General features: G+C 40.0%; 2 protein-coding genes across 2 annotated transcripts in view; one reads left to right on the top strand and one right to left on the bottom strand.

The window, feature by feature from the left end:
• The window catches only part of LOC102959211 (H-2 class I histocompatibility antigen, Q10 alpha chain-like), a 33600-nt gene extending 15209 nt beyond the window's left edge, over positions 1–18391 (bottom strand). Inside the window, exon 1 of the mRNA XM_042981726.1 lies at positions 18117–18391. The gene's annotated coding sequence lies outside the window, so the exon portion shown is untranslated. The remainder of the gene's footprint in view (positions 1–18116) is intronic.
• IRGM (immunity related GTPase M) lies at positions 7381–11800 on the top strand. Its single transcript, XM_015537909.2, is given in 8 exon segments — positions 7381–7574; positions 7576–7640; positions 7643–7681; positions 7684–7763; positions 7765–8254; positions 8257–8297; positions 8299–8367; positions 8369–11800. Coding segments are annotated over 8 exon segments (1158 nt in total). The 3' UTR covers positions 8549–11800.
• Positions 18392–23938: the final 5547 nt, after the last annotated feature.

Consider the following 23938-nt stretch of genomic DNA (forward strand, 5'->3'; position numbering starts at 1 on the left):
TTATTCCTTATGCTGTGCCTTTTATTCCTGCAACTCATTCATTTTATAACTAGAAGTCTGTATCTCCCTCTCCCCTTCACCCATTTTGTTCAACCTCCTACCCTCCGTCCCTCTGGCAACCATCAGTTTGTTTATGTATTTATAGGTTTGATTCTACTTTTTATCTGTTTATTCATCTTTATTTTTTAATTCTTTTTTTTTTTTTTGGAAAGAGAGAACGAGTGCACGAGTTAGGAAGAAGGGCAGAGGGAGAGAGAGAGAGAGAATCTTAAGCTCAGCCCAGAGCCCAATGCCAGGCTTGATCCCACAACCCTGGGATCATGACCTGAGACAAAATCAAGAGTCAGATGCTCAACCAACTGAGGCATTCAGCTGCCCCCTATTCATTTTTTTCAGATTCCACTTATGAGTGAAATCCTATGGTATGTGTTTCTCAGTCTAACTTATTTCACTTAGCATAACACCCTTTAGGTCTATTCATGTTGTCTCAAATAGTTAATTCTCCTGTTTTATTTTATGGATTCAATTCAATATCAATCAAAACCACAGCAGGACGTATGTATGTATGTATGTATTATTTTTATTTTATTTATTTTTTATTTCAAGTTTTAATTTAAATTCCAGTTAGTTAACATATAATGTAGTATTAGATTCAGACATAGAATTCAGTGATTCATCACTTACATACAACACCCGTTGCTCATCACAAGCATCCTCCTTAATACCTATCACTCCTTTAGGGGCATTTAATCCATTCACAATGTTATGCAACCTCTATTTAGTTCTAAACAATTTCACCGGAAATGTTCCAAAACATTTCCATCACCTGAAAAGGAAACCCTGTACCCAGTTGCAACTGTTAAACAGTTGCTCCTACTTTCTGCCTCCCCTTGACACTGGTGACCAGTGTATAGTGTTTTTTTCCTGTGACGGCTTTAACAGAGGACCACAATTTGGGTGTCTTAAAACATGAGGAATTTATCCTCTCACAGTCCTGAAGTCCAGAAGTCTGAAATCAAAGTGTTGGCAGAGCCATGATCCTTCCAAAGGCTCTAGGGGAGAATCTTACCTTGCCTCTACCAGCTTCCTTGGTTTATGGCAGCCTCATTCCAATCTTTGCTTTACCTCTGTCTTCATGTGGCTACCTTCCCTCTGTGTCTCTTCTCTTTTTATAAAGATACCATTACTGAATTAGGGCCCACTCTAGTTCAGTACATCAGCAAAGACCCAATCTCCAAATAAAGTTACATTCACAGGCACTGGGGCTTAGGGCTTCAGCATACCTATTTGGGAACACTATTCAACCCATTCTACCACCAATATGAATTCTGTCTATGGATTTACCTATTTGGGGTATGAGATTTCTGCACCCTACAGGCTAATTATGAAGTTATCACTCATCCTGGAATGAAAAGCCACTGTACTTTGAACTCCTAGTTTGCTCCAATGGACTTTGTTTTTATAACAGCTCCTCTCACCTTCCCCTTTTTCTCTGTAAAAGAGCAGCTCTCTCCTTTGTTCTCCAGACTTGCCTATGGTTTTGCCATAGCTTGCTTGTCCTAAATTGTTACTCTTTGCTATTCCCCAATAACCCATTTTTTGCTGATAAAATAACTGACAGTTTTATCTTTAAGGATAACAGCTCTTTACTAAGCCAAGTCGCATTCCTGTTCCATCCCCTCATTCTACTCTCCTCCCACACAATGGCATTTGTCTGCTTTGACATGTATCATTAAATTCATTTGTATCTTTGATAAGTCTGTGTTGCAGTTTATATTTTTATTTTATTTTATTTTATTTTAAATGTTTATTTATTTGAATATATTTTTATTTTATTTTATTTTAAATGTTTATTTATTTGAAAGAGAGAGAGAGAGAGAGAGAGAGAGAGAGAGAGAGAGAGAGAGAAAGGAGAATCCCAAGCAAGCTCCACACTATACAGAGCCTAACTCAGGGCTCTACCCCACCAACCATGAGATCATGATCTGAGCTGAAATCGAGTCTGATGCTTAACTGAGCCCCCCAGGTGCCCCATATTTTTATTTTAAATTTACACAACTAGTATTATTCTCTGGAACAGGTTCTTTTTTAGTTTTTCTCTTATAATCTGTACATGTCCATTTTGCCATGAGGACAGTGGGAACAGAGAGTTACAAAATTGAGTTATAATTGCAAGGGGGTCCCAAAATGGAGCTGGGAGGTCATTGGAAACACAGAGCTTATGCACATCCACACCCTGATGGAAACTGAACTCTCACACTTGGGCCTTAACCACTTAACCATATCCTGGAACATATCTATGTATTAGATAGCTTAAACTTTGTCAGCATCAATCATAATTCTTTCAAAAACAGTTTATATAACCTTGCAGTTTTGGCCTTTATAACCCCTAATTTCTTCCCCAAATTGGAACATGCATTCAATTCCTCTTGAATCTGTGTCTCCTGGAATTGCAACTCCTAAAACCCCCAAAAAAGTGCATTGTTAGTTCTTATAGCCTCAATCTGAAATTTGTTAACAATAGATACCTACATGGTATTCCACTGTGGTTCTCCCTGCATCATCTCCCCTCACACATGGCCTCCTCACTTTTCTCATCTTTGATAAGCATAGATGAGTGCCCCACTTTTGTTTTAATTTCCATTTTTCCTCATGACACTTGATTTTGAGAAATCTTTCATATATCTGTTGGCCTTTTAAGTTTCTCCTTGTGTGAATTGCCTCTTCATAGTCTTTATTTTTCCATAGTACTTCCTGTTCATTTTTCCTCAAGTTGTATAATATATTCTGGCCATTGGCAGTTGTTTTAAATATCTTTTTCTCATCTGTCCTCTTCTGTGTGTATACAGTGACTGTCATTAAGGAGGAAACTTGAGTTTTGATGTCATCAAAGCTAACAATTTTCTTCTTATGTTTTTTCTTTAGGGATTCAAAAATATCATCTATTTTATTATTAATTTTTTAATAAAACTTTACTTTGAAATAACTGTAGATTCATTTCTTGTGCTTTTAATTTTAGCTATTCTGACAGGTGTGTGGTGATATCTCATAGTAGTTTTGATTTACATTTCTCTGATGTTGAGTGATGTTGAGCATCTTTTCATGTATCTGTTGGCCATCTGTAATGCCTTCTTTGGAAAAATGTCTATTCAAGTCCTATACTCAGTTTTTATTTAAAAAATTTTTTAATTATTTTTTTTCTTTTTCAAATTTTTGTTTATATTCTAGTTAGTTAACATATAGTGTAATATTGATTTTAGGACTAGAGTTTAGTGATTCATCACTTACATATAGCACCCAGTAGTCATCAAAGTGCCCTCCTTAATACCCATCGCCTATCTAGACCATCCCCCATCCACCTCCCTTCATCAACCCTCAGTTTTTTCTCTATCGTTAAAAGTCTCATGGTTTGTTTCCCTCTCTCTTGTTTTTCCTTTCCATATGGTTTGTCTGTTTTGTATTTTAAATTCCACATAGAGTGAAATCATATGGTATTTGTCTTTCTCTGACTGACTTATTTTGCTTAGCATAATACACTCTAGTTCCATCCATGTTGTTGCAAATGTCAATATTTGATTCTTTTTGATGGCTGAGTAATATTCCATTGTATATATACTACATCTTCTCTATCCATTCATTGGTTGATGGACATTTGGACTCTTTTCAGCAATAGCTTGGCTATTGTTGATAATTCTGCTATAAACATTGGGGTCCATGTAACCCATTGAATCTGTATTTTCGTATACTTTGGGTAAATATGTAGTAGTTCCTATGCAGTCCTTTTCTCCATAACTTATTTATTTTATAACTAGAAGTTTGTACCTCTTACCCCCTTCACCTATTTCACCTGTTGCCACCTCCCCTCTGGCAATCACCAGTTTGTTCTCTGTATTTGCACCCAGCTGCATGGTATGCTCATCTCTGCACTGTCTTAAGAGAGAGAGAGATAGGTTGCCCTGGTGCTCAGTTTTTGTGTTTGGGTCCCTCTTTTACAGTAGTTTTGCCTGTACCCTAGTGATACCATGTCCTTTATAATTAATACATTTTATTATAGTTCAATTAATAAAATTATAATGTTATGGTTAATAAATAATAGGACATATGTTTGACTGACTACTGTGTCAGAAGGAATAAAGTAGATATATGCATATGAACATAGAGAGATGCCTGAAACAATACTGAGTTACTAAGTCAGGAACTGACCCAGTTAGGGGTTTTCATGGAATCATAGACATGATTGATGAACTCATTGGCCATTGGTGATTGAACTCAGTCCCTGGTCCCCCTCACCTCCCTGGAGGTTGGCGGGGGGGGGGGGGGGGGGGGGGGGGGGGGGGGGGGTGGAGGTGGGAGGCGGGTGGGAGGGAGTAGGGGTTGGGGAAGGAAGGAAGGAGGAGGCTGAAAGTTCCAATCCTCTAACCTTGGGTTGGTCTTTCTAGCCATCAGCCCCCATCCTGAAGGGTCTCCACCCCTGAGTCATCTCATTAGCATACGAAAGACACTCCTATTGCTGAAGAAATTCCAAGAGCTTTAGGAATTCCTTCTAGGAATCCCCTGTACCTTCTATGGTACATTTCAGGAAGGGCATGTTGGGCAACCCCAAGGAGCAACCTTGCAGGCAGAGTCTATATCCATCTGAGGGGCCAGCCTCACAGGTGCTGAATGTTTATTTCTCACTGATCTGGGTGCTGACATCAGAGGAACCATTTCAGGTAGGAGGAAGCAACACCTCTCAGAGAACCCTCCCCCTCTGTTAGGCCTGTGTAAGCCTCAGACAGATGCTGCAGGAGCCCCACCCTCCAGAATAGAGAGGGTGAAGTGGTTTTGTCCCCATTGTGAGAACTGGAGTCATTTAGTGGAATAGAAACTGAAAGTGACCCTCTCTATCTTCCCTTCTGCTGAGGCCCCGCCGCTGTCACCTTTACCCAGAAATCACACAGCTCTGAGCAGGAAAGGCACTTGAGAAGAATACTCTGCAAAATCTCTCTGTCCTTCCCAGCATCACTTCCTTTCTTCTCTTAAGACTCTTTCTAGGACTCTTTCTAGAACCCAACACAACTTCTTTCCCCCCTTTTGGAGCATCCTGGGCTGGAACCAGTTTTCATCTATCCTGGAGGTAACTGCCTCTGCCTGAGAGCTAGATCCTTTCCCAGGGAGGGGTAACATGCCAGGAGGGCCACTGACATCTGCCTAATCATGGTCGCCATCTGCTTTCTGGAGCAGGTAAATGAAAGGGCTCTTACAATCCAACTTGAATAATAACCTGCTAGTGTAGAGACATGAAAGGTGGAAACTGGCACCAGGGCAGGAGAGCTGGGGGACTGGCTTACTCATTTTAGTGAATATTCACAGCAGGACCCCTCTCTGGCATTCTTCAGGAACCAAACTTAGCACCCGAATTCTTTGCTCCAAACCCATTCAAGCCCTCAGTGTGTAGGCACTGTGCCTCTGTGTTCACGGCAGAGGGGATGTTCTTATGGAAAAAAGGCTTTGAAAAGGACAGCATGATTTTCTATTCATATTCTCTTAGAGTCTAAGCAGGATGCAAGACAATGGCAATTTCTGGGGTTGCCTGGAATTTGGAGTCTATCTGGAACACCAGCTGGACCTTCTGTGGAATAGGGACTAGGTTTCAGGGACAAGGTGTCTAACAGGCCTTAGACAACGTATAGGAATGCACGTGTGTATCTTTATTGGAAAAATTGTCCCTATTGTTGTACACCAACTCCATCTTTTTTTAAAGTTTATTTATTTTGAGAGAGACAGAGACAGCATGAGTGGGAAAGGGACAGAGAGAGGGAGACAGAGAATCCCAAGCAGACTCTGCCCTGTCTGCACAGAGCCTATTGTGGGGCTCAAACCCATGAAACTGTGAGATCATGACCTGAGCTGAAACCAAGTTGGACACTTAATGGACTGAGCCACCCAGGTGCCCCAACCAACTCCATCCTTTACAGATGATGTTATTAAGGTGGACTCTTGAAATACTCCCTCCCCAGACTGGGTCCTTTTGTGCTTCATGCCCATTGATGTGGATGTTGGTATACTTTTCTAGAATAAATCAATATGATACATCCTCACCCTTTCCCTATGATAATAATAAAATGTGGGAAAATGTGGGGCTTATTCCACATTGGGTTCAAGCTCATAAAAGTCCTTGATGTCTCCAATTTCTAGTCTGATCCACAGCTCATCCCCGCTTCATGGCTCAAGATAATTGGACATGGCACAAACCATATAGAATCTTGCATGGAAAATCCACTAATGAGTGTTTTTCATTCTGCTTTTTAGGTTACAAAATCTTTTTGGTGCATTATAATAAGAATTTAAAAAAATACCCAGTGGAAAAATATAGTAGTGGAAGGTAGATAAATTGTTGGCAAAATCATTTTTCAGGTATATACATGTGTTTCTGTGCATCTGAATTGAGTTTTACCAGTTTTGTTGAAAGATAATTGACATACATTACTGTATGAGTTAAGGCATACAGCATGATGATGTGATTTACATATTTTGTGAAATGATTACTACAATAGGTTCAGCTAACATCAATCATCTCATAAAAATACAATGGAAAGAAAAGAAAAAAAAGAGAAAAAATTCTCCTTGTGATGAGAACTCTTAGGATCTATTCCCTTAACAACTTTCCTATAAATCAAACAGTGGTATTACATATAGTCATTAGACTGTACACTACATCCCTAGTGCTTACTTATAACTATAACTGAAATCTTGTACCTTTTGACTGCGTCCTCCAACAGCCCCCCCTTCTCATGCTGTGCCTCCACCTCTCCACAAGTCTGTTATCTTTCTTTATGAATTTATTTTATTTTATTTTTAGATTCTACACACAGATTATACAATATCTGTCTCTTTGGTTTATTTTACTTAGCACGATGCTTTCAAGGTACATCTATGTTGTCACGAATGGTAGGATTTCCTCATTCTATGGTTGAATAATATATTTAAATTTTTAAATGTTTGTTTATTTTTGAGAGAGAGAGAGAGAGAGAGAGAAATCAGCAGGGGAGGGGCAGAGAGAGAAGGAGACACAGAATCAGAAGCAGGCTCCAGGTTCTGAGCTGTCAGCACAGAGCCCGATGTGGGGCCTAACCAATGAACCACAAGATCATGACCTGAGCCAAAGTAGGGCACTCAACCAACTGAACAACCCAGGCACCCTTAATATATTTTAATTTTTGACAAACTATCAAACATTTTGCAGGGCCTTGTAGTTTCCAGTCTAAATGCCTTTGCAGTGAGTTGGGTGTGGATCTGACACCCTCAGTTAGGATACCAGATCTGATAAATCCTCAGCTGCACCTGGCACTCCTAACTTCCCTGCTCTTCCTATTTCTCCAGGTCAATCCACTGTCTGACATGACATAGCCCGCCCTGTCCCTTCACACCCCATTATCTACATCCTTCACTCCTGCTGTGTGGTACAATATGGGCTGGAGCATTTTATCTAAGATAGGTGCCATAAACATTGAAAACGCTGTGGGAGGAGGGAAGTTGCTGGAGGTGGACTCTATAGTCAGGGGCACCCTGGAGACAGAGTCCAGTACCCCAGTGAGCTGTAACTGGGGACTCCAGCAATGTCATGTCCTCCTTCATCAAAGCACTGCGAGTAACTGGGCATAAGAAGAGGCAACAGCCCCCACTGGGATGGTGAGGACCACCTGATTCCCACTTGCTACTCTTCCTCCTACATTCCAAGTGTGGTGCTGTGGGACATGCCTGGAACAGGGACTGCCACCCAAAAGTCCGGAGAACTATCTGGAGGAGATGCATTTTAGCTAGTATGAACTTTTCATCATCAGTATATCTGAACAGTTCAGCATGAATCTCATAAAGCTAGCCCAGATCATTCAGAGTCTGGGAAAGAGGTTCTACATCATCTGGACCAAGCTGGACAGGGACCTCAGCACAAGTGCCTTCTGGGAGGAATGGCTCCTGCAGAATATCCAGGAGAATATCCAGAAAAATCTCCTGAAGGAAGGGGTGTGTGAACCCATCATATTCCTTGTCTCCAGCATCGATCCCTTATTGCATAACTTCCCAGTTCCTAGAGACACCTTGCACATCAGGTACCATGGTCCCCTAGAGAACTTGCCTTACACCCATGAGAAGGTCATTAATTACGAAGTGATCTCTTTGTAGGTGAAAATAGCATCAAAGTTTTTCCAGGACACCCTTGGCTTTCAGAATGCAGATGATCTGGGGGAGTGTCTGAAGGCCTACCATTTGCTTTTTGTGTGGATGATGAATGTCTCCAGCAGGTGGCCCAGCATATGGGGAAAACCCATGGAGGAATACAAGACCATTATGAAGTCTCAAGATCTGCACACTGTTCACCCCAGGGAGAACATTATTGGCATTATATTGGATGAATTGTAATACAGCCTCTTATATTAGCCAAATTCCACTCTTAGATGACACTATTATCAACTACACAAGACAGTAGAAATATAGACAGTTCCTTGGAATAGTCACCAAGGACACCAAGACCATCCTGAAGAAAATCCTGCAAGACTTCATCATCTGAAGAGCTGATGTCTCAACAGTCTCCTTTTGAAGCAACCTCAGGACATCTGGGGTCTTCTCCTCACCTTGTATACTTTATAAATTCTCAGTCAAGCTCAATATGTCCACTTTCATTGGTTCTAAATTCTTTGAGGCAAGAGAGCTGAGTAGCTCATTTTGAACCAACCTCAGTAAACTCCATAATACTTCCTGTCATTTATTGAATTAGCTGGGACCCAAAGGTGGAAGAAAACATTTGCACAGTGTGACATACAATCTCATTCTGATATCACCTTATCACTTTACATTAACATCTTTTCTCCAAGACCGCTTGGTTTCCCCTGTTCCTTTACTTCTTACCTCTAACTCCCTGGACTCACAGAGGTGTGCCTGGAGGCAAGGATGTTCCCCTTGGGGAAATATGATGGAGAGGTGTGCTTAGATGTTCTCTGAAAAGTATGTAGTGGTTCCAGGATTCCAAGGCCAGTCTGACATCTTGTGAAGTTTTGCCCTTATACCTATTTGCCCATATAATTCATATCCAAAAAAAAGGAAATGGGGGATGGACTCAAGAGGCACTATTACTGGGATTGGAAAGTTGTTGAATGGAAAAGCAAACCTGACTACTGTATGTAACAAACACTGACCCCACTCTCTGAGAGGTCATGCTCTTCACATACACTTCATGGTGGGCCTGTTATAGGATGTACTACCTGTTAAATTGTTTGCTATAGAGAAATGTTTGTCCACTTAAAGTTACCTGTTATGTTGTGTTATTTGTCAAGGTTACCCCCAATGTTTGTCAAAGGAAACTTAATTTGATCATCAGCTTTGAGGAAACTAACCCACTGTCTATGACCTTACTGTTTATATAGTTAACCCAATCTATATAGAGACTATAGAAATCCTCCTAAATGGAAACCATTCCAGATCATACATCTAGGTTTTTTATCACTGCTAGGCACATGCATAATGAAAATTGATTTGTAACTTATTTTGTCAGATAAAATCTGAAATCTCACTCTCCACCACCAGAAGTATCATAACCTGGTTCTCATAACTGGGAATTATTCAGTCCTAATAAGAGAAACCCTCCTTCCTGCATCATTCCCATTCAAACCCATCACTTTACTGTATTTACCTGGGAAGATTTCACCCAGTGTGGAGCGCAATCTGAATTTGGTAGATGTATCTGAACTGGACCAATGTGTAAAATTTTGGGCCAACTTAAGGCTTTGGCTCACAAAGGAGAGTTTATCAGAGGTTATCATAAATATTCACTGGGATGGAGAGTGAAGCTAATATTGAATGGAAGTAAACTGAAAGATGCCTAGGGGAGTGGTTAAGAATCCTAAGGTTAAATCCCAGCTCCAGCATGCCCTAGCATGTGAGCGTGGGCAAGTCAGTTGACAGTCCACTGTCGTAGTTTTCCAATAGTTAAAATGGTGATAATACTACATCTTAAGAAGTCTACCCAGATCCAGATAATATGAGAATTTAATGAGTTAAAGAACATATAGCACTTAGAATAGTGTCAGACATGTACTTCAGTAAATGTTTGGTATTATCATTATCATTCCTTCTCTTCATGGCTAAGAAGGGACAAAATAAAGTCACACTGAAAGAAAGGGCCACCAAAAGGTGAGGGTCCTACTGGAATTGTCCATCCAGTGGCATGAGAAGAGTCTGGTGGGAGAGACCTGCATTTAACATAGAAGCCTGAGAGCATAATTGTGTCTCATTCTTTTTCCAACTCAGCTGTTCAGTTTCCATTTTGGAAATCAAGGAAACAAAAACAGTCCCACACTCTTTCTGCATCCTGAGATCACCAGACAATGAGGGAAGAGGAAGAGAATTGAGACTGGCAGTCAAAGGGTTTTAGAGGTCAGAATTGCCCTAAGTACAGAGGTCTTAGAGTAAACTGAACCCTAACTAACCTCTTCTGGGTGATCATGATAAGGGAGGGTAAAGAAGAGCCCACACCCACTGGAGCCTCCCAGTGCTCAGACAAGAAGAAAGCCAGGTCACGCTGAACACCAGGAAGCCTGACCACTGGGTAGGTCTACTGGGGGGTTTGAGACCAAATAGTTTACCACATAGGAAGTGAAAAATAGAAATGCACTGAAGACAAATGAGGACAGATCATCAAATGAGACAAACCAGGAGACAAAGTGATCAGAACCTGTGATAAAGAGCTTACTCCTCCCTGCTTGGAATCCCAGCAGGTGTTCCCAAATAGGATTGGAAAATACAATCTTGACATTCCCTTAGGTTAGTGGAGGCGCCTTTAAGATGGCCTCCAACATTATCTCCTATTTTCATGGCTTTATTTAATCCCATTCCCTGGAGTTAATAATGGAATAGGGCTGCAATAATGGAATGTTCAAGAATTCCAAAGTTTTGTTAAGAAAAGTCTGCAGCTTTTGTGTTATAAATATTCTCTCTTACAGGATCACTCTTGTTCTCTTGTGTTCTCTATCTGTCTCTGTCTCTCTGTCTCTCTCTGCCTAGTAACCATAGGAAGTTAGAACTAAACTGCTGGAGAGGAATTAAAGAATTAGAAGCCTCATGGAAGAGATCGTATTTAGCCTGCATTAATTCCCAGCCATGTAAGTGCATCATTTTGGGAACAAATTCTCCAGCTCCAGACAAAGCTTCAGAAGATGCAGCCCAGCTGATAGCTTGACTACCACCTCGCAAGAGACCCTTATCCAGAACCACACAATTAAAACTGCTGATGCTGAGAAACTATAAGATAATAAACACTTGTTTTAAGCCACTAAGTTTCAGGGTAATTTGTTCCACAGTAACAGAAAGCAGATAATACAATCAAGAGGCTTCTTACAGAACTGGCAGTTGTGAATGACCCCTTCTGTCTGTGACAGTCACTCCTGCATGGACACAGCATTGAAGGAGTTGTCCTGCCCAATCACAGCCCTTCCCTCCTTGGTCTCTGGACATGTCTTTCCCTGCTTTCTACTCAAGGACCAGCCTCTGCCAAATATTCAGAGGTCCTTTAATCCAGCCTCAGGTCACTCAGGTCATCCAGTTTGAGGCTCTATGTTTACGAAGAAAAGGCTGGAAAATGAGGAAGAAACAAAACAGAGTGATATTCAGGAGTGAGAGGGGGAGTAAATGACTGAAGATGTTTTCACTTTCCTGAGGAAGAAGAGGCTAGGGTTCCCTGAGAGGCACTTCAATGACCCCACCAGACTTTGGGGTTTTTTTTGTTTTTTTTTGTTTGTTTGTTTGTTTTTTGTTTTTTTTTTTTTGTTTTATTTATTTATTTTTTATTTTTTTATTTTTTAATATATGAAATTTACTGTCAAATTGGTTTCCATACAACACCCAGTGCTGATCCCAAAAGGTGCCCTCCTCAATACCCATCACCCACCCTGCCCTCCCTCCCACCCCCCATCAACCCTCAGTTTGTTCTCAGTTTTTAACAGTCTCTTATGCTTTGGCTCTCTCCCACTCTAACCTCTTTTTTTTTTTTTTTTCCTTCCGCTCCCCCATGGGTTTCTGTTACGTTTCTCAGGATCCACATAAGAGTGAAACCATATGGTATCTGTCTTTCTCTGTATGGCTTATTTCACTTAGCATCACAGTCTCCAGTTCCATCCACGTTGCTACAAAAGGCCATATTTCATTTTTTCTCATTGCCACGTAGTATTCCATTGTGTATATAAACCACAATTTCTTTATCCATTCATCAGTTGATGGACATTTAGGCTCTTTCCATAATTTGGCTATTGTTGAGAGTGCTGCTATAAACATTGGGGTACAAGTGCCCCTATGCATCAGTACTCCTGTATCCCTTGGGTAAATTCCTAGCAGTGCTATTGCTGGGTCATAGGGTAGGTCTATTTTTAATTTTCTGAGGAACCTCCACACTGCTTTCCAGAGCGGCTGCACCAATTTGCATTCCCACCAACAGTGCAAGAGGGTTCCTGTTTCTCCACATCCTCTCCAGCATCTATAGTCTCCTGATTTGTTCATTTTGGCCACTCTGACTGGCGTGAGGTGATATCTGAGTGTGGTTTTGATTTGTATTTCCCTGATAAGGAGCGACGTTGAACATCTTTTCATGTGCCTGTTGGCCATCCAGATGTCTTCTTTAGAGAAGTGTCTATTCATGTTTTCTGCCCATTTCTTCACTGGGTTATTTGTTTTTCGGGTGTGGAGTTTGATGAGCTCTTTATAGATTTTGGATACTAGCCCTTTGTCCGATATGTCATTTGCAAATATCTTTTCCCATTCCGTTGGTTGCCTTTTAGTTTTGTTGGTTGTTTCCTTTGCTGTGCAGAAGCTTTTTATCTTCATAAGGTCCCAGTAATTCACTTTTGCTTTTAATTCCCTTGCCTTTGGGGATGTGTCGAGTAAGAGATTGCTACGGCTGAGGTCAGAGAGGTCTTTTCCTGCTTTCTCCTCTAAGGTTTTGATGGTTTCCTGTCTCACATTCAGGTCCTTTATCCATTTTGAGTTTATTTTTGTGAATGGCGTGAGAAAGTGGTCTAGTTTCAACCTTCTGCATGTTGCTGTCCAGTTCTCCCAGCACCATTTGTTAAAGAGACTGTCTTTTTTCCATTGGATGTTCTTTCCTGCTTTGTCAAAGATGAGTTGGCCATACGTTTGTGGGTCTAGTTCTGGGGTTTCTATTCTATTCCATTGGTCTATGTGTCTGTTTTTGTGCCAATACCATGCTGTCTTGATGATGACAGCTTTGTAGTAGAGGCTAAAGTCTGGGATTGTGATGCCTCCTGCTTTGGTCTTCTTCTTCAAAATTACTTTGGCTATTCGGACCCCACCAGACTTTGATATCTCTGTCATGGCCCCTGGATTCCAGTGGGAAAATTCTATCATGGGCTCTGGAATTCACACCTGCCTTCCAAAAGTACCAGAGTGTGTGGAAGTTGGAGATGAACTATAATGTATCTTTGTGCAGCTCAGGAATCCATGTTTCTATCCTTGCCTACAGTGGTAATATAATGTATGTTGAAATACTTTAGTTCATTTTAAAAAATCAGAATAACAAAATTAGGCAGTGGTGAGCTACCACAAAACTGGAGATTATAAAATTCAATGTAAAATCCTCTCACCCTTATCTAAGCCCTATAACCCATGAGTAACTATTTTAATTATTTGTGACTCTGCCTTTATCTATCTTAATATTGTTCACTTACTAATTAAGGACAAAGAACTTAGCTTATTTTGAGTTTCCACACTCAAAATCTCTGCGAGTTTGTATTTGGTTTTAGGTCTTCTTTAGTTTATATTGGAGTTTTAAGTAATTTAATGCACATTGTATTTCCTGTACAATCCTGGCGATATGTCTTGCCCTCTCACTCTTATGTAGTATCAATCAATAATCCCATGATCCTTACAGAATTTCTTCTCTCTACTTGTCAACATGTCTGCCACACCTAACACTTGTATTGCCAACAATGATGGCACTTATATCATTTTATTACTCAAAATACATTTTCTTTGATTATTTTAAAGGTTTGTTATAAAACTGGCAAGCACTAAACAGTTTTAAGAATTTAATAATGTGGTTGTGGTTTTGGTTTATGCTTCTTATCTCAGTGATTATGATCATGACCTTGATATCCACCAAGACTCAGGTAAAGTGACTAGACTACACAGAGGGAGAAATAAACCTATGTCACTAAATTGGTGTAGCTGAAGGGAGGAGATAATTAAAAGTAACCTGGGAGAAAAGTAATAAGGGGATAAAGAAGTGGCATAGTATAATTTTATCATAATAATATACTATACCTTTCCCTTATCACTCAGATACCTCTTCTTAATCATGACATTAATCCAGAAAATCCTTTCTCTTTGAAGGTGGCCTATGCAGCACCTCTAATTCTTATTCTCACGTGGACTAGTTGCCCTCCCAGCCTGGAGTGCAGGCTTCACTCACATCCATCTATTTCCTTGGTGGTGTTGGTGCTTCTTGAATGTCCTATCCATTTACATTGAGTCCATTCTCAAACAAATTGGGGGAAAAGTTCTCTGGGTGGTAAACTACTGAGTTTTGAAATTCCAGTTAATGCCTTTATTTTGTAATCACTTTCAATAGATAGTTTAACTGAGTATAAGATTCTGGATACAGCGTCATTATCTCTTAGAACTCTGAAGATATATCTCCTTCAAGCATGACATGTTTCCAGTAAAAAAACCCAATGCCAATTCCATTCTCTTTCCTTGCATAGTAACCTGTTTGTCTCCATAGAAACTTATAGGAACTCTTCAATGCTAAGGTTCAGAAGTGTCACCAGGAACTAGTGACCTGGAGCACTTCCACTCATCACTCAGCTTTCAGAAGGCTCCTTAAATGGCAGCTGGTATGAAAAGACATGGAAGAAACTGAAATGCATATTACCACATGAGAGAAACCAATCTGGAAAGACTATACATTGCATAATTCCAACTATGTAACATTCTGAAAAAGGCAAAAAGTTTGGCTACTTAAAAGACACAACTTCACCTCCTTTGAGTGCCATTGTCAAATTTAAACATACAGTGAAAAATCCCATGAAGTTACAGATAAGAAAATGAAGTCTAAGAAGGAATTTAAATGAGTCAGGAAGTTTTTATGTTTGTAGTATCATCCATTGGAGACTAAGAAATTCAGGCTGTCTGTTTGCAAGATTGGTGTCCTGGCTTGTGGAGTGGAAATGTTTCCTATCCTAAGGTCTGGTTGGAACTTCCTTTGAGACCATCCTATTTGCCTTCATTTCATAAACCACATCCGACTGTTATCCTTAGCACCTGCATTTTAGGGAAGGTGGTGGCAGTGGAAATGTTTTCTGTCCTCAGTATTCTCAGAGGCCCATGGGAAGAAGCAGACAATAGAAATGTAGGCCAGGGGTGCCTGGATGGCTCAGTCGGTTAGGCGTCCAACTTCAGCTCAGGCCTTTATCTCATGGTCTGTGAGTCTGAGTCCCGCATCGGGCTCTGTGACAGCTCCAAGCCTGGAGCCTGCTTCGGATTCTGTGTCTCCCTCTCTTTGCCCCTCCCCCACTCACGCCTCTGTGTATCTCTCTCAAAAGTACATAAATATTAAAAAAATATTAAAAAAAAGAAATGTAGGCCAAACATTTAGAATGAGATTACCCAAAGCAAACTCTGTTATGCAGGGGAGGAATGTATGTCTCTTGTAAACACTGTTCCAGGACTAATAGAAGGTGCAGTGTAGGGAATATGGTCACTGGTACTGTAGTGGTGTATGGTGACAGAAGGTAGCTACACTTGTGGTGAGTACAGCATTAGATATAGAGTTGAAGACTCATTATGTTGTACACCTAAAACTAATGTAACATGGTGTGTCAACTATACTGCAATTAAATGAAAAATGTATCCCAAGACTTTATATTAAAGAGCAAAATGAGGGAAAGCCTGGATATGGATGACATGTGGAAGTTCAGATGAAGTCTATATTCTTCTCTGCTCTCCACAGTGGTCAATCCACCAATTGATGCAAAAACTAGAGGCCTCCTGGCTACCCCAACAGTGTCTGCCTCTTACTTTCCTCTAGCTTCAGATGCTGGCTCAGCTCTACCACTGACCAGGGCAGTTACAACATCACTCCAGACCTCATTTCCTCATGCATAAAATAAGGAATTGGAATATTAAGCTATTCGAAGATCCCTCCTACACCAGTGAATTTTGGTTTTGTGACTCCTGGAAGCACAAAGAAGACAGTTTCCCTACCTAGGTATAGACTCTACACCAGCTGACAGCAGATTGGACTCAGTCAAGGGCTTCAGCTGCCCTTAGGAACCTGAGACTGAGTGGGGAGGGGCAGAAAGAGAGGGAGAGAAAGAATCCCAAGCAGGCCCTGCACTGACACATGGGGCTTGGTCTTACAACTGTGAGATCATGACCTGAGCCAAAGCCAAGAGTCAGACACTTAACTGACTGAGCCACCTAGGCACTCCTACATGACAATTTGATTAGGAAACTTTCCTAAACTCCAAAAAATATTCCAGAATCCATTGCTAAGACAATAGATGCCTAACAAAGATTCTTCAACTCTCTGGTCAAAGATTCTCTTGACAATAAAACAGCCTCTGATTATCTTTTAGCTGAGCAAGAGCTATATGTACTGTGACCAATGCCACCTGGTGCATCTGAATTAACACTTCTGGGGAAGCTTAGACACAACTACATAAGATCATTGAACAAGCCTCTCCTTCAGTGGGGTCTTTCTTTGACTTATTTGATTTTGATTGTTTTGGTCTTTGGAACCATGGCTTCAAAGTGTACTCTAACCATTGAAAATTATCCTGATTAAAAAATAATAATATGCCCGGTATATTGTACTCTCTCAAAAGTTTTAAATGTGTGATATGCTAGCCATTAAGTAAATAAGATGAAGAGGATGGGGGGTGCCTGGGTGGCTCAGTCAGTTAAGCATCCGACTTTGGCTCAGGTCATGATCTCACCATTCATGATTTCAAGCCCAATATCAGGCTCCATGCTGACAGCTCAGAGGCTGGAGTCTGCTTTGGATTCTGTGTCTCCCTCTCTCTCTGCCACTCCCCTACTTGCACTCTGTCTCTGTCTCTGTCTCTCTCTCTCAGAAATAAATAAACATTAAAAAATTTTTGAAAAGATGAAGAGGATGGGTGATTAAAAAATTGTGAACCTGAAGTCATCACCTGTGAGTATGATAGAGATTAAGCAAAAACATGATGACATGTGAATACCACACAAAGGATCAATAAAAGCAATGAGAGCTACCAAACAGTAGCTGAAAGTGGCTCCAATGCCTTACGTTTTGATGGCATCTATGAGTTAAGCTGGGAGTCCGATCTTGTGAAAAAGAAGGGCCACAGGGCTATGGGGCCACAGGGTCACAGGAAGCCATGTAAGGTAAGGCCTCAACTCAGTAAACCAAGTCTTAATACCTAACCTAACTACAGTTTCACTCTCCCAGGAATGTCTCCTTTAGCCAGCATGCATAAGAGTTTCCTGGTCATCACAGGGCAATTAACTGATAGCCCCATCCCTTCCCCCTAGGAGAGCAATCCTAACTAACAGTGGATTTTTTTTGCTAATGATTTCTTTCTTTTTCTCTTTCTCTCTTCCTTTAAAAACATTTTCTTTCCTACAGTTTAAGGGAGCTCCTTTCTATTTTCTAGATAAGATGCTGCTGCCTAACTCATGAATCATTCAATAAAGCCAATCAGCTCTTTAGAATTTATTCAGTTGAATTTTGAATTTTGTTTTTAAACAGATAATATGCATTGTCTCCAAGGTGAAAGGTATTCAGACATGAGATGAGGGGTGTCTGATGGCAGAAGCTCTTGGGGAAATCCCTTATCCACTGACACCCCTGACATTCACATGATCCTTCTGCAGGTCACAGAGATAAAATTTGTTCTCCAACCACCTTTTGGAAATGTCCCAAATAGTTAAATTCTCTAAATGACTCACAGTCATCCACTAGCCATCCTGCCCCTCAGACTTTCAAATTCACAGCACCCAAAAGCAAGCATCCAGGCTTTCCCACACTCAGACCCACAAATCTATAATTATATTTTTAGACCTGTATTCAATCCAAAGTGATTTTTGCTTACCAGCTCCTGAAAGAAAAGAGACTCCTTGTGTCAGAGTTGAGTACTTAATGTGTCCACTGGCAGTGCAGGAAATGCTGTTTTCTTGAAGTGCTTCTTGCCACTCACAGCAGGAACACTCTTGTACACAGACTGTCCTTGCACTGGAACAGGTCCTGGGTGTTGATGTGGTCACTGCAGATTAAAGAGCTGACTGTCCCCCAAAAGGTTTAAACTGTGTGTGAGAAACTGGCATGACTGAAATAATCTCTGACTTCTGCTCCACCCTCACAGGAATCTGGTCAACACTGAAGAAACAGACACATTGAAGAGCCCTGCATTTTGAAGAACAGAAAGTGAAATCAAAGTTCTGTGGGCTCCTTTTCTGAGAAGCACAGCCATTGCCAGGAAGTGAAACTGAAAGGCATGTTAGCCACATATTTTGTGTTTTTGGCATAATGGGTGAGAGAAGACACAGGACCTCAGGCAGAAGACCTCGCAGTGACCCTGGTGAGGCCACCCTAACTAGGCCACAGTCTCTACACCAGGAAGAATCTGAATCCAGAATCAGAGAATATGGCCTGAATCTTGAGAAAATGACATGTATGGCCCCCTTGTTTAGCTTGGACAACCCAAACTCTATGGGCAGTGAAGTCTAATAAAGAGTATATCTAGAAGATAGTGGAGGAGTAGGGAGACTAAGCTTGTCTCATCCCTTGAACACAGGTAGATAGTTATCAAATCATTCTAAACACCCAAGAAATCAATCAAAAGTCTGAAAGAATAAAAACTTCAAATCTGTAAGTAGAAAAGTGATAATCTGCTGGATGGTAGGAGGTGCAGAGAGTTGACTTGGGGGAGACAGAGTTGAGGGTATGGCAGCGGGGAGGCAGCCTGCTTATGGACGCTACCACAAAGTATTATAGGCAGTGGAGTGCAAAATCTGAACTTTTACAAGTCTGCTACCATGGGGGATGTGCATGGCTTAATGGTGTTCTGGTGGCAAAGTGGGGTGGAATCCCAGGAGTGACACATGGTCTGAGGATCCCCTGGGTTGCAAAAAGGACAGGTGATGCCAACATGCTACTGTTTCCAGGAATAGGAGTGGGGTCTGGCTGAGGACAGCAGGCAGGGGTGCTGGCTTTCTGCTCTGTTTTGATATAAACTCTGAACTCATGCATGATTGCACAACTAGTTTCCTTGCAAGAGTTGGCAAAAGGGTGCAAGATCCTCCTCCAGAGGAACAGAGCTGGTCTGTGCCACAGGAGTCCCAAAATTTGGAGTTTATAAACTCAGTTGTGTGCCTGAGATAAACAATGAACAAAACAAAACAAAACAAAAACAAACAAACCCAAAACAAGCAACAAACAAAACAAACAAAACAAAACAAAAAAACGAAAAAACCCACAATAACTCTGACACAGGCAGGGTGAACAGGGTTTTGATAGAAACAGGGGGCACAAGAAGGGTGATTGCTCTTCTGTGATGATTCCCTGAAGAATGGAGGGTATGAACTTTCAGGTCTGGCCTGGAGAGAGGGGCTCTGCCATATCATCCTACCCATTAGTGCTGAAGACTTCCAGAGTCACTTACACCAAGCCCTGCCCCCTGAGTCCAGGAGGCTCATTTCCACAGAAACAAGTCAGCCTGAGAATCAACATAGCAGGTTGTACACACAAAAGACCAGCACAAACTTCCTCGCACCAAGTCTACAGATCAAAGTGCTACGAAGCTTCAGCTCTAGGGGAGATAGGATACAGTTTCCTGTTTACATCTATTCTTTATTTTATTATTATTTTTTCATTTATATTCTTATTTTTTCAATTCCTTTTAAAATTTACTATTATTATTATTACATATCTTATACATATTATTTATTTTTATTTTTGTTTATTTTCATTTTATTTTATTTTATTATTTTATTTGTGGATCTAGATTCTTTTAACTAGCAGACCAAAACACACCTGAGCCCTAGTTTTTTTGTGTGTGTGATTGTGTTTTTTCTTTTTTCTCTCTTCTTTTCATTTCTGCACAAAATGATGAGATGGAGAAATTAACCCCAAAAGAAAGAACAGGAAATAGAACTCATGGCCAGGGACTTAATCAGTACAGATATAAGTACGATTTTTGAATTTGAATTGAAAACAACGATTATAAGGATACTATCTAGGCTTGAAAAAAGCATAAAAGATAGAGAATACCTTTCTGCAGAGAGAAAAGAACTAAAATTTAGTGAGGCCATAATTTAAAAATGCTGTAACCATGATGCAAATCTCAATGATTCCATGACAGTGAGGAGAAACTTAGTGATATAGAAATGAAATTATGGAAAATAATGAAGTCAAAAACAAGAGGGAAACAAAGGTCATGGTTCATAAAGGCAGACTTAGGGACTTCAGCAACTTTTAAAAATGTAATATCATTTGTATCATAGGAGTCCCAAAAGATGAATAGAGAGAAAAAGGAGCAGAAGGTTTATTCCAATAAATTATACCTGAAAACTTCCCTACTGGGGAAGGACACAGCCATCAAAATCCGAGAAGCACAGAGAACTCCCATTAGATTCAGCAAAAACTAACCATGGCCAAGGCATATCATAGTCAAATTCACAAAATACACAGACAAGGAAAGAATCCTGAATGCAGCAAGGGGAAAAAAGTCTTTAAATACAAGGGAAAACAGATCAGGTTCACAACAGATCTGTCCACAGAAATCTGGCAGACCATAAAGGAGGGCAAGATATATCCAATGTGCTGAATGGAAAAAATATGCAGCCAAGATTTCTGTCATTCAGAATAGATGGACAGATAAAGAGTTTTCCATACAAACAAAAACTAAAGGAGATCGTGACAACTAAACCAGCCCTGTAAGAAATTTTAAAGGGGGACTCTTTGAGTGGAGGAAAAAAAAAAAAAAAACAGCAAAGACTAGAACATCAGAACATACAGAACATCACCAACATACAACTCTACAGGTAACACAGTGGAACTACATTATCTTTCAATAATCACTCTGAATGTAAATGGACTAAATGCTCCACTCAAAAGACATAGGGCATCAGAATGGATAAAAAACAAAATCCATCTATATGCTGCCTACAAGAGACTATTTTAGACCTAAAGACACCTGCAGATTGAAAGTGAGGGGATGGTGGAGTCTGGGTGGCTCAGTTGGTTAAGCATCCAACTTTGGCTCAAGTCATGATCTCATGGTTCTTGAGTTTGAGACCCACATTGGGCTCTCTGCTGTCAGCTCGGAGCCTGCTTGGGATTCTCTGTTCCCCTCTCCATCTGTCTCTGACCCAGCCCTCTCTCTCTCTCTCTCTCTCTCCTCTCTCAAAAATAAGTAAACATTTAAAAAAAGAGAGAGGAGAGACACCTGGGTGGCTCAATCACTTGAGCGTCTCACTTTGGCTCAGGTCGTGATCTCATGGTTCGTGGGTTAGAGCCCTGTGTCAGGCTCTGTGGTGATAGCTCAGAGCCTGGAGGCAGCTTCAGATTCTTTGGCTCCCTCTCTCTCTGCCTCTCCCTTGCTCATCTGTCTCTATCACTCTCAAAAATAAATGAACATTTAAAAATTAAAAATAAATAAATAAGTGAGGGGATGGAGAAACATGTATCATGCTAATGGACATCAAAAGAAAGCTGGAGTGGCCATACTTATATGAGGCAAACTAAAATTTAAAACAAACTGTGCAGCAAGAAATGAAGAAGGGCATTATATCATGATTAAAGGGTCTATCCATCAAGAAGATCTACTAAGTGTGGGGAGCCTCAGTGGCTCAGTCTGTTAAGCATCTGACTCTTGATTTTGTCTCAGGTCATGAACTCAAAGTTTGTGGGATCAAGCTCTGCATTGACAGTGCAGGGCCTACTTGGATTCTCTGTCTCTCTCTCTCTGTCCTCCCCCTGATTGTGCTCTCTCTTTCAAAATAAATAAAAATAAAAAGGATTTAACAATTGTAAATATATATGTCCCCACTTGGAGTACCAAAATATATAAATAAATTAATAAAAAATGAAGAAACTCCTTGACAATAATAGAATAATAGTAGGGGGCTTTAACACCCCACTTACAGCAATGGACTGATCGTCTAAGCAGAAATTTAACAAAGAAACAATGGCTTTCAATCACACACTGAACTGGATGGACTTAACAGATATATTCAGAACATTTTATGCTAAAGCAGCAGAATACACATTTTTTCTGAGTGTACATGCAACATTCTCCAGAATAGATCACATGCTGGGTCATAAATCAGTCCTAAAAATGTACAAAAAGATCAATATCATACCATGAATATTTTCAAATTACAACACTATGAAACTTGAAGTCAACCACAAGAAAAAAAATTGGAAAGTCCTCAAATACATGGGGATTAAAGATCATCCTACTAAAGAATAGATAGGATAATGGGAAACTCAAGAATAAATTTAAAAAATACATGGAAGCAAATTAAGATGAAAACACGACAGTGTAAACATTTGGGATGAGGCAAAGGCGGTCCTGAGAGAGAAGTATATTATAATTCAGGCCTACCTCGAGAAGCAAAAAAGGTCCCAAATACACAATCTAACCTTACACTTAAAGGAGCTAGAAAAAGAACAGCAAATAAAGCCTAAAGAAGAATAAGGGATATATAAAGGTTAGAGAAGAAATAAATGATATAGAAACAACAACAACAACAACAGAACAGACCAATGAAAATAAGACTTGGTTCCTCAAAAGATTTAGTAAAATTAGTAAATTTTACTAACCAGACTTAATCAAAAGGAAAGCAGTAAGAATCCAAATATATACAATCATGAATGAAAGAGGAAAGATCACAACCAACATCACAGAAATACAAACAATTATAATGGAATATTGTGACAAATCATATGCCAACAAACTAGACAATCTGGAAGAAATGGACAAATTTCTAGAAACTCACAAACTACCAAAGTGAAACAGGAAGAAATAGAAAATTTGAAGAGACCCATAACCTGCAAAGAAATTGAATCAGTAATCAAAAATCTCCCAAAAAACAAAAGTCTAGAGCCAGATGGCTTCACAGGGGATTTCTACCAGATATTTAAAGAAAGTTAATACCTATTCTTCTCAAATTCCAAAAATTATAAATGGAAGAAAAACTTCCAAACTCTTTCTATGAAGCCAGTATTACCTTAATTCCAAAACCAGACAAAGACCTCACACACACACAAAAAAAATTAGTCAATATCCCTGATGAACATGAGGCAAAAATTCTCAATAAAATACTAGTAAATCTAATCCAATGGTACATTAAACAATTTGTTCACTGTAATCAAGTGGGATTTATTTTGGCCTCAGGGGTGGTTTAATATTCATGAATCAATCAATGTGATACACCACGTTAATAAAAGAAAGGATAAGAATCATATGATCTTGTTAATAGTTGCAGAAAAAGCATTTAACAAAAACAGCATTCATTCTTAAAAAAAACCCTTCAATAAAGTAGGGGTAAATGGAACAAACCTCAACATTATAAAGGCCACATATGAAAGACCCACAGCTAATATCATCCTAAATGGGAAAAAATTTACAGCCTTCACCTATGGTCATGAACATGACGAGAATGCCCATTCTAACCTTTAATATTTAACAGAGTAGTGGAAATCTAAGCCTCAGCCATCAGACAACAAAGAGAAATAAAAGAATCCAAATTGGCAAGGAAGAAGTCCAACTTTCGCTATTTGCAGATAGCAGTATACTCTATGTAGAAAGCCTGAAAGATCCAACGAAAAAACTGTTATAACTGATACATGAATTCAGCAATGTTACAAAATATGAAATGCTTTACAGAAATCAGTTGCATTTCTCTACAC

Source organism: Panthera tigris, chromosome A1, assembly GCF_018350195.1.
Source record: "Panthera tigris isolate Pti1 chromosome A1, P.tigris_Pti1_mat1.1, whole genome shotgun sequence".
Lineage (NCBI taxonomy): Eukaryota > Metazoa > Chordata > Mammalia > Carnivora > Felidae > Panthera > Panthera tigris.